Source organism: Acomys minous (genome assembly GCF_964271855.1).
Source record: "Acomys minous genome assembly, chromosome: 2".
In the NCBI taxonomy this organism is placed as follows: domain Eukaryota; kingdom Metazoa; phylum Chordata; class Mammalia; order Rodentia; family Muridae; genus Acomys; species Acomys minous.
Genome location: NC_140484.1, coordinates 115,165,126 through 115,176,773, shown reverse-complemented (window position 1 = coordinate 115,176,773; position 11,648 = coordinate 115,165,126). Strand labels below are relative to the sequence as shown.

Here is an 11,648-nt window from a genome sequence, read left to right as displayed (position 1 = left end):
CCAGATGAAGTCCATGAGAGGAATCTTAAGACCACGAGGCACTCTAGTGGTAATCTGACAATGCCTGTGGGGAAAAAGATTTAAGGTCCTTAATGTCTTTTTGTTGTTTTTGAGACAGGGTTTCATATAGCCCAGGCTGCTCTGTACTTGCTCTGTAGCCAGAATCTTCTGATGCTTTTGCCTCTGCCTCCCAAGTGCTGGGACTATCAGCACCATACTCTGCAAAAGTCCCAACTTCTTTAAGTCCACAGGGGACCTAGCTGCCGTCGGCTTCACTTGCGAACTATCTCAGTCCCATAAAGTTCTGGACAGTCTATTCTGGGCACATTGCTGGGATTGATGGTATGAGTCTGGCAATGTTACCACATCCAGAGAAAGCCGCTCTGGAGTACTTCTCCAGGAATGCAAGGGATCTGGTCAGGCTCACAATCTTCTTCATTCTGAGTCCTCCAGCTCTGCTCTATCAGGGCTAGCTAATAAGCTTCTTCCTTGTGTAGGTTCTGAAGGGCCGTTTCCGGAAGGTTTGCCTGAAAGGAGACTCTTCGGCAGTGGAGGGAAATACATCTACATCCTCATCTAGGAAAAAGCAGAGACTTTTGTTTGTTTTTCAAGACAGGCTTTCTCTGTGTAGCCTTGGCTGTCCTGGACTCACTTTGTAGACCAGGCTGGCCTCAAACTCACAATGAACCGCCTGCTCTGCCTCCCGAGTGCTGAGATTAAAGGCGTCGCCACCATGCCTGGCCTAGGCCTTCCACTCTTAAGGGTTTTGTGTTGACAGTGACAAACCATTGCAAATGCAAAGTACCTGCATGTGTGGCTGCACACAAGACTTTCTTTTAGGTCTCGGATTAGTGGAGTTTATGTTACTTTGCATGGCTGAAATGGTTTTGTAATAAGTCCCTCACCTCAAATGTTTCTAGCCAGGATCATGAGCAGCCAGATCCTGCCCTTCTATGGAAGGGCTGGAAGATGGGGAAACCTAGGGTCTTATGGCAGCAGATGACCGCACATTTTAGTGATGACTCTAAACCTGCTGCCAAGAAGCAGCTGGCTCTGATCATCCACCTGTCCCTTGTGCTGCCCATACCATTTCACTGCTCAGAGCCCACAACTACAGTGCAGCGGTGTTACAACATGCATACCACTTCCATCATCTGAATTAGTTTGGGAGGATTTTGCAGAGATTTTTCTTCAGATGTCCCAAGTTCTACTATGAAGCCTTTCTGGGAAGGGCACCTGACACTGCAGGGTCAAAAATATCTTCCCACACTGTACTCTCAAGAGAATTCTGCAAGTCACCCACAAGTGACGCGGCCCTAGCAACAGGCAGATTACCTCTGGTTTCCTTGTTGTGAGAGGAAGGCGTTCTTCCCTGGAACAGCAGTGGAGACTGGGTCAGGGCCTGCAGACCACTGGCAGAGAGGCAGCTCCGAACTGTACAGCCAGAGGGTGGGGTGGAGCCTAAGGAGATGCCATGAGATAAGTGTAGTCCCACCAGACTCCAGGCCACCAAGAGCTCCAAACACCTCCTCATTACTCACCCAATAGAAAATACACCACACATATTGGTTTGAAAAATAAACTCACCAGAAGCAAATACCTCATCATCTCCTACGGAGGGGAGTGCTGGCGCACTCCAGTGTGGAGAGCACTCTTTATGCTTGCTAGCTTGGGGATCTTCACTCAGGAAATCACAGACCCTTTTAACTTCGTATTCAGCTTCTTCCTTGGTAGACAGAGGTCTCTTTCTGCCCAACCCAAACTGTCCCCAGGATCCTTCCTCAGCCTTAGATACACTGTCTTTGGGAGGTGACTGATCTGGCAATTGACACACTCCCTCTAGTTCAAAATCCTCCAAGACAAGAACCTTAGATAGGTCATGTTCAAGGCTTTGCAGTGACAAAGCCCCAGGAAAGTCCGAACTGGCCTCGCCTCTCCCAGCAGAAGGACCTGCACTGCAGTCCACTGCTTTCTTCCTTCGGGGCCAGTCTTTGATAATTTCAGGAGTCGTCTTCCCACTTTGCTTGGGAGATGGTGTCCAAGGAACCCCGGCATCTGCTTGAAACGGAGAGGGAGTACTGGGTGGGCAGCGGGAGGGAGTACAAGATTGGCAGATGAAGGTTTGACCCCCATTTTTACCAGGTGTGCTGTGTGAGGGGAGGAGGCAAGGGGGCGACAAGTAAGTGTGCTCAGCTCTACCGGAGGACTTGCTGGCCTTGGGCACACTGAGAGCGGAGAGGGCAACCTCTTCTCCCAGGGGGCTTTCTTTTCCTAGGGCCTCCACTTCCAAAGGAGCTCCAGGCTCTATTTTTTTAATTCGGAGCTTGGGAAGGCCAGAAGCTTGCATCTCTAGCTGAACCTCATAGGTCTGAGAGCTGCCAGTGGCCTCTGAAGCTTGTGAACTGTCCTGCTGAGCAGCAGACTGGCTCTGCCTTCTGTCTGCCATGCCATGCAGAGTGTAGGATAGCAGCTTGGGGGAGCTAGACACAGAGGCAGGAGCAGGTGGAAGAACCCCAGGGTCAGACACAGAGGGAAGCTCATCAGCAATGGTGGTCTTTGGCTCTTCACCTTCTTCCCCAGGCAAGATGCCACTTTTTACCTCTTGGCTCTCAAGGCTATGGAGTTGGGCATCATCAATCAGTGGAAGGTACTCTGTGTCACTTGCAATGAGCACAGGAGACGATACATGCCAGGCACTCCTGAAACCAGTGCCCAGGTAACTCTGTCCTTCAGAAGACTGAGACCGCTCCCCTCCACAGCCTGTGATGGCTGCTGGGCTGGTAGCTTTGTCAGGCACTGGAGCAACAGAGGATCCAGGATGGCACTCTGGGAAGTCTTGAGGAGGACTGGAGGTCTTTCTACATGGTCTCTCAAGCTTAGATGGCGGAGAAGGTGGTTTGGGATGGGAGGCCCGATTCTGTGGGGTTCTGGGAGGAGTTGAGGGAACAGGGTAAGAGACAGATGTAGCTATATCGGGTGATGTCTGGTGTTCTTTCCATTTTAGTTCTCCAGGAGGAGGAGAGGCTGACAAAGATTTCCTAAGTTGACACTGGGAGACACCACATTCAGAAGTAAAGTGTTCCTTTGGAGAAATACTTGTGTCTGCTTGTTTCTTTGGGGTGTTGAGAGCTTTCTCCTGCAGCCTCTGAGCAGATTCCTGTGCCCAAGAGGCCCTGGGGAGAGGGAGCTGTTGGTTCTTCCGATGCGCAGGTGTACCAGGGAGGGCTGTACGAGGAGATATTCTGAAGGAGTATCTTATGGGGCTTAGACACTGACTCCTGGACTGGGCAGCCAAAGAAGGTGGGGATGCTGGACAGTAAGGACTTTCTGGACTGGAACTCACTGAGTGTAGCCACACACACTCTGACAAGCATTGAGGTGGTTGGGCGTCTGGCCCCTTGGGTGTGCTGGGTAGCTCTGTGAGGAGAGGAGAGGCCTCTTCTTTCACAGGTGAGGCTCTCTTCTGAGGAGTGACTTTTGATGTCAATGGTGAGCTGTTGCCATGTGAGGAGGGGTTTTTTGTAGAAATGGCCCCCTCATCTGGTGTTACTTCTGTAGGGGAGTTTTGTAGTTTTTGTGGAGTGTATAGTGAGGTCTGTGTTGTATGAGTGAACCTTCTTGGAGTAGTTTTAGAAGAGCTTGGAGATTTTTGGGTACTCTTTTTGGGAGTCTGAAAAGAGAAATGCTTATATTAGGAGCATGAATGTTATAGTCCATATTCTAAGTCCATGTCTTATTAATTTCTAAGACCATTAGAAAACAAACAGGATATTTGAAGTCAGCCAAAAGAATGATCTTAAGTTGGAAATTAAAAGTAGTGACCCATTCCCTCTCCCAACCATGACTCAGATTTTACTGGTACACTTTCCCTAGGATCAAGAAAGTGGTGGTAGTGGTGGTGATGGTGGGGGCCGCAGAATATACAAACATACAAGCATAGCAATAATGTCTTAGAAAGATCACTCCCAGGACAAAAGTTTACTTCCTTTTTGTTAACAATGTAGCTAAAATCTACAAAGCGGGACAGTCAATACCTATCCTCCTATACAATTACTAGACTGCCCAAGGGAAGCCCAGGCTTCGAGGTTCTCATGTGCAGTGAGGTATATCAAGGGCATACAAAAGCACGAAGGAGGCCGTGAACCCAGCTAAGGGACAAGCAAAGTAACCTGGAATCAGGTATTCAAGAACGGACACCTGGGGCCAACAGGATGCCTCAGTCGGCAAAGGTGTTTCCCTAAGACTGGTAACCGAAGCTGGATCCCGGGAATCCTCTCCATGGAGTTACCCTCTGATCTTCTCACATGTGCTATGACATATGCATATCACTACACACCACACACCAATAATAATAAATAAGCACTAATAGAAAAAAAGAACGGGCATCTGCAAGGGAAGACAGGGACTGGAAAAGTGGGGCAGTGGGGACTTTATATATATAGAGAGAAAACAATATAAGCAACAGTAGAAAAATGACAACGAGTAGCTTTTTAGGTACAGTAGCAATAGCATCCAGTGAGGAAAGCTCAGGCCAGCATATGGACATAGTGGACCCCTAAGAACACGGGAGACTATCTTCCCTCGGGTAATTGGCCTTGGCTACGTAGGTCTGTGGCATCCTCTAACAGTGAAGCAGTTTCAGTGGTGATTTCTAAACACAAGGGTTCTGCTTTAGGAAAACTTAAGATGTTTACTTTAATAAGACCAGATTTCAGAAAGACCAGTTTGATTCAAATAGAGGATGGCTGGCTGATAAAATATTCCAGGTAGAACTGAAGATGGCAGGGACTATGGGGACGGAGGAGAGGTAGGTGAGCACAAAAGTCTGTAAATAAGACAGGCTGGACTGGACTCATGGCTTTGCCCCGAGAGAGAGACATGAATAGCAACTGCCAGGTTTTGAACAGTGACAGAAAGTCAAATGGGGGTGGATGAAAGAAGGTAAAACTAGGAAAGCCACTGTAGTGATCATGTATATGGTGGATGCAGCTGAAGAAGTCAGTAAAACTTCTATCTCCTCCTCACTGCTATGACCTCAGCCAAAACTGCGTTAGCTCCTATGTTCCCAGTAACCACTCATGTGGCTTAACCCAGCCACCCAGACATTTTTAGTTTTGAGACAGAGTTTCTCTGTGTAGCCGTGGCTGTCATGGAACTCACTATTAAGACCAGGCTGGTCTCAAACTCAGAGATCTGTCTGCTCCTGCCTTTCAAGTACTGGGATTAAAGGATTGAGCCACCCCACCCAACCCCAGAGCTTTTATTCTCTACAGATCCCTGGTTTTCGTTTTCTACTGGACACTTGCTTCCTAAGCCATGTCTCTATGTTCCCCAAGACTGACTGCACCACTTTAAACATTAGAGAACTTTTATACCTGGTAAGCTGTAGATGTCTCGGAATTCAGCATGTTTCTTGAGGACCTCTTAATTCGGGTTGAACCCTTCTTGGAGGAGCCAGGTGTCTCAGACAGTGCCCCAAAAAGAAGTGTTTTAGGAGACCGAATACTTTGGACTGGAAAATTTTCTCTTTGGTCTGCAAGTCAAAAACAACATTTAATTCTTCTTTAAGATTTGCCCTCCCAGTACTTTTCTTTTTTTTCGGGGGTGGGGGGTGGGTATTGAGACAAAGTCTCTCTATGTAGCCCTGGCTGTTCTGGAACTCACTATGTAGACCAGGCTTGCCTCAACTTTGCATAGATTCACCTGCCTCTGCCTTCTCAGTGCTGGGATTAAAGGTGTTACCACCATGTCAAGCACTCCTAGTATTATTAAAATAAGAAAGACAATGTTTTTTAGAGTAGTTGGGGTGGAAAAATCCCAACTGATGATATGCACAACTACAATCATTGCTGCCTTCCTGCATTTAAAAAAAAATGTTTTAAAAGATTTTACTTATTTTTATTTTATTAAGTGTATAGGTGTTTTGCCTATATATAATCTGCATGCATGTACCGCATGCACACAGTCCCTGAGGCAGCCGCAAGAGGGTACTGGATCCCCTAGAACTACAGGTATAGACAGTTGTAAGCCACATACATGTAGGTGATGGGAATTGAAAAAAGCAGCCAGTGCTCTTGACAATGAGCTCTCTGGGTTCTGTCTTATTGTGTTTTAACAGTATTTTAGGAAATGTAGGCACCTGAAATAACTTATTATAAGTATAAATGTATTGTAAATATTTTTTAATATAAATATAAAAGCTAATCACAGATAAAAGAATGAAGAATATACAAACTTGTACTACCCACCCTCTGCCTGGAATACTTGTGTGTAGAGTTAATGAGCTACCTAGAACAACAACGTAGGATTCCAAGGGTTGAATGGTTACAGGCCGGGGATGTGATCTAGTCATCACCTTGATTATTGACTGCTAATGGGAAAATGTCAAACTGCATGCTTCTTTTGCCAGAAACATTCCACCTAGTCTGACAGGACTGTCAAGCCCGCCTGTGTTTGATAGGCTACATTACCTGCTTTCTGCTGGAATGAGTGGATTCTTTGCACACTTCGAGACTTTGGCTGAGATACAGAATAGAAGGAACCAGAATTTGTTCTGCTAAATGACAACTCCTTGATTCGAGGGCTTCTTCTCAAATTTAATTCTGCAAAACCAGAAGTAGAGCTGGTAAACAGGAGGAACTTCAGACTTAGTGTCTCCCCACAGTTTTTAAGCAGGCATATGAACTGCTTCTAAAAAATCTATGAGACTGTTACACAGTCCCACCAGGATACTAGAAACTACCCACCCATGAGCTTGTTCCTTTAAAAGTCTCATTAAATTGTCACTTCTAAGCATGACAGAAAGAATGAAAAGTATAAATAGTGTGACTTTCATACAAAACTGGTTTGTTTGTTTGGTTTCTTTTTGAGACAGGGTCTCTCTATTATGAGCCTATGCTTGCTCTGGAAATCTAGACCAGGATGGCCTTGAACTCACAGAGACCCACATACTATTGCCTTTTAAGTGCTGGAGCTGGCATTAAAGGCTGCACCACCATGCCTAGCTTAACTAGGGTTTCTATATGTACATTATATGTAGTTTTGTCTTGGAAGAATACACGCTAAAATGTTAAAAGTATTTTTGAGCTGGGCATGGTGGTGCAGCCTGGTCTACAAAAGCAAGTCCAGACAGGCAGGGCTGTTATACAGAGAAACCCTGTTTTGGAAAACCTAAAAACAAAACAAAACAAAAGTAATTTTGAGTGCTGAGATTATCAAGCCATTAGAAATGTTGTTTTCTAGATTCTAATTTTTCTGCCACAAACATTTGAGATACTTAAACAATTTAAGTAGTTTTTGAAAACCTGCCTTTAATGAGACATGTTTTAAAATAAGTCACAGCACTTTGTATAATATGGAAGTTGAACCTTACATTACGCCCTATTTCTATTATGTAAAAGTATTTCTTCCACAGAAATTCAATACATTTTTTGTAAACCAACATTCACATATGTGTATGCTGGGCTCAGAGCCACCCCAATTTCTGAAGACTCTTTGAGAATGTGTTGAGTGAAAAATACAGAAAAGCTTTTGTTGTTTTTTTTTTTTGTTTGTTTGTTTGTTGTTGTTGTTTTTTGAGACAGGTTTTCTCTGTGTAGCCTTGGCTGTCCTAGACTCACTTTGTAGACCATGCTGGCCTCAAACTCACAGAGATCCTCCTGCCTCTGCCTCCCGAGTGCTGGGATTACAGGTACACCACCACGCCCAGCTCCAGAAAAGCTTTTGTAGAGACAAGATACAATGCAAAAAGAGTGAATCATGTGCTCACCATCTTCTTTTACAGGAGACTCTTCAACTACATGAATATCAGGACCAGGATCAGAAGACCTTGAAGAGCAACCAGCACAAATAGTCAATAGCACTCCTGACTTACACGTTACAGACAAGGATGGGAAGGCTGCTTTAGTGAGTAAGGTGTGTGTGCCAAACCCAACATCCTGAGCTCTATCTGTCCCCAGGACCCACATGATGGAAGGACAGAACCAACTCTAAAAAACTGTTCTCAACCTCCATATCACTGCCATGCAAGCGCACATGGGAACATACATAAATAATTAAAAAGTAAAAAGCAACAACAAAAAAATTATAGAGAAAACATTTTCCCTAACAAGGTTACAAAAATCTCTAGATGTGACAATATTAGCATTGGTAAACACTCCCATTCAAGATTATTGTCACTTTTGTGTGTGAGAGATGGGGACTGAACCATGAAGCTTGTACAAGCAGGCTATGCTTCACATATATAGAATTATTATGGAGAGTGAGATGGTTAGAATTTTTAAATGTATTTTTTAAAAAGTGTGTGTGTGTGTGTGTGAGCGCGCGCGCGCGCATGTGCACATATGTGCAAGTGCCCAAGGAAACCAGAGATGTTGGATCCCCTAGAGCAAGAGTTACAAGCTGGTGTGAATTACTCTACATGGGTGCTGGAGGCTGAGAAGTAAACTCAGACTAAGGGCTCCTAAACACTGAGCCATCTCTCCGGCCTTTAGACTACTTTTACTGTAGAAAGTATTTTGATAATATCAAAATTAGCTTTAAAATAGAAGTTTTAAGTCCCACAGTAGGCGGGCATGCTGGTACACACCTGTAATCCCAGCACCAGGGAGGGAGAGGCAGGTGGATCAGTGTGAGTTTGAGGCCATCCTGGTCTACAAAGTGAGTCCAGGACAGCCAGGGCTACACAGAGAAGCCTCACTTTGAAAACCAAAAACAGCTGAGCACCATACAGCCCCAGCAATGAGTAGTCATGTTCACACTTCTGCTGAGGCGCTTCACTGTCCCTCAGCCTGTCAGGGCTTCTGACTCAGCACTCTCATGTCTCACCAATCATCATGCAACATTCACACAAACATAAAGTCTGTTCCATATATAATGTCCAGGTGAAGTTGTTACAATATGAGGAGATGTATTTTCCCTTCTATTCTTATTGAGAGGTGGAAAGAAAGGCAATCCAAATAGGTCCTGAAGAAGGAGGGGTGGTAAGCTCCTGGGTTTTATTTTTGCTGTTGTATCTCAGATTGGGTGCTGGAGAAGCTGGCAAGAGATACCTTTGGGAAGGGGCAGAAATTACCCTAGTCCAACTAGTGACTATAGCGAAAGCAAGTCTGAGCTGTACCTCTATCAGCAAAGGCTAAGTTGGATCTCCAGCCTCCTGGCAGGAAAAAGAATCCATCTTTCCCCATGTCAACAGGAGAATGCAGAAGATCCATTAATGGAATACTGATCAAAAATAAAAAGGGTGGACTGACACAGGCAACATGCATAAATGTCACAATAATTATGCCTACTTAAAGAGGCCACAGTGGAATAGTGTGTATGGCTCTATTATCAATAAAATATGAGCAACAGGGTTAAGAATTAGCTAAGAAAGTCAAGAGAAGGCAAAGAGCTGCCTGTGAGATGGTGCGAAAGGTGGCCTGGGGTATGAAGGGGTCTGGGTGGGGCTGTCACTCACCTGCCCTTGATTTGTCTGTGGAGCAGCCTCCTGGAGATTTGCTTGTGGACTGGGGTCTCAGCCACACTCTTAGTCAGCAGTTTGTGATAACCTAAGATGCAAAACCAGCACTGACCATAAATCTCACTTAGCCATTTCAGGCAGCAGCAAGGGAAAGGGAGCAGTCTGAACTCACACGTGGCTTATTACCCAGCAAGAGAGGATGCTAAACTCTGAGTTAGAACCTATGCCTTCAGGGCTCAACAGAATATAGCAGTTCATCAGCCTGATTAAAAATGACACAGCAAGCTGGGTGGTGGTGCCACCTGCCTTTAATCCCAGCACTCAGGAGGCAGAGGCAGATGGATCTCTGTGAATTTGAGTCCAGCCTGGTCTACAGAGGAGCCAGTTCCAGGACAGCCAAGGTCACAGAGAAACCCAGTCTCAAAAAACAAAAGAGAGAGAGAGAGAGAGAGAGAGAACCAGGGGACTAGAAAGTCTGCTGCGAATGGCAGGGAAGCTACCCATGCTATACTATAACAATATGGATGTCTAAATGAAGCCTGAATAATGACGACATCCACAGACATGCTAACATGGAAGGGGAAACCTCACAGGCCTAAACAAGAACCAATGACGGCTATGAAAGGGAGAATTAAGTCTCCCAGGGAGCTGTTCCCTAGTTGGTTATCTAATACCAAGTGCTCAGCCCTAAACTCAAACACACAAAGCAACACTAAATGGACCCAAGAAGTTGTACTTAAATACTTATGTGCATCTCTCTCTCTCTACACACACGCATACAACAATAATTAAAGAAAAGTGAATCCATGAATCTGAGGGAGATGGGACTATGGGAGGGAAAAGGAGTAGAAAAATGATGTAACTTTATTTTAATTTAAAACTTACCAAAAGATAATTATTTGGAAAAGAAAGAAGCAAAGAAAGAAGGAAATCAAAGGTCATCCTTGGCTATATAACAAGCTACAGGTCAGCGTAGGTTAAACGAAACCTATTTTAAAAAAACAAAACAAAACAATGCAGAAGAGGCTGTGGTCATATGGTGGGGGAACGAGGTCTCCTGTCAGAGGTCTAGGGGAGGGAAACGGGAGGATACAAGTAAAGGGATAACAATTGGGATGTAATCTGAATAAATTATTAAAAGAAAAAAGAAAAACAAACAAGCAAACAAACAAACACAGACGCAAGCCTGGTGCAGTGGCGCACGCCTGTAATGCCAAAACAGAGAGGCATAGCCAGGGGGATCTCTTTAAATTCAAGGCCAGCCTGGTATACAAAGAGAGTCCAGGATAACCAGGGCTACACAGAGAAACCCTGTCTCGAAAACTGGGGTTGGGGTTGGGGTTGGGGGAGGGTGGTTGGCACAGGGGTATGGGGTGCTGCCATGCAGCAAGAAATTCAGTAAAAGGATTCAATCATAGGTCTAAGCAGGTAGAATAATCAGTGAATCTGAAAAATAAGGCATCCAAAATTAAACATCCTGACCAGAAAATAGATTGAGGTACCCTTGCATACTGTGCCATCATGTATGTCACCACACACAACATGGAAATTCTAGAAGGTGAAAAGACAAAATGGCAGAAAACCTTACTGAAAAAAAAAAATCGAAAACTTCCTCAATCAGATGAAAGACATGAACCTAACCATTCAAGTTTAATGGACTTCAAAAGGGATGAACCCCAAAAGATCCACAATTAGACATCTTACTGCTCACACCCTTCATACTGAGGCAATAAAAGGAAAAACAACTAACTAAAACCAAAGTAAATAGAGAGAAGAAAGGTGAGATCAGAAGTCTATGGAGAGGTGTTCAAGTTTCTTTAAAAGATCAATAGAACTGGCAAAGCTTTAGCTAAACCAATCAAGAAAAGAGCAGAAAGAGCATTAGTTTGGGAACAGAGTAGGAACAATGCCTCCAGCAGACTGTCACAAACTCTTTTGTAGTTACCTTGAAATGTACTGCTTTTGGCCTTCTTGAGGTTGCTCTGTTTATGGTGTAGACATTCCAAGGTGGATACAGAATGGCTTCGAGGCAGCCCCTGCTTTTGCCCCTTCTTTGAAGGAGAAAGAATTTCCTGGTTGAAGAGATTTCTGCGGACTTTTGTCACTTCTAAAAACAGAAAAGGAGAGGGAGAGACAGGAGACAAAAGCTTATTTACGTTGGTGTCAACTAACTGAGGATGCCAGATAC

General features: G+C 44.7%; 1 protein-coding gene across 1 annotated transcript in view; it reads right to left on the bottom strand.

Moving 5' to 3' along the window:
• Window positions 1–120: 120 nt before the first annotated feature.
• Window positions 121–11,648, bottom strand: part of TICRR (TOPBP1 interacting checkpoint and replication regulator) — a 43,064-nt gene continuing 31,536 nt past the window's right edge. Inside the window, 8 exon segments of the mRNA XM_084774158.1 lie at window positions 121–576; window positions 1,336–1,461; window positions 1,588–3,670; window positions 5,376–5,533; window positions 6,471–6,602; window positions 7,769–7,827; window positions 9,458–9,548; window positions 11,406–11,567. Coding sequence (XP_084630284.1) covers window positions 470–576; window positions 1,336–1,461; window positions 1,588–3,670; window positions 5,376–5,533; window positions 6,471–6,602; window positions 7,769–7,827; window positions 9,458–9,548; window positions 11,406–11,567 — 2,918 coding nt within the window. The 3' untranslated portion in view covers window positions 121–469.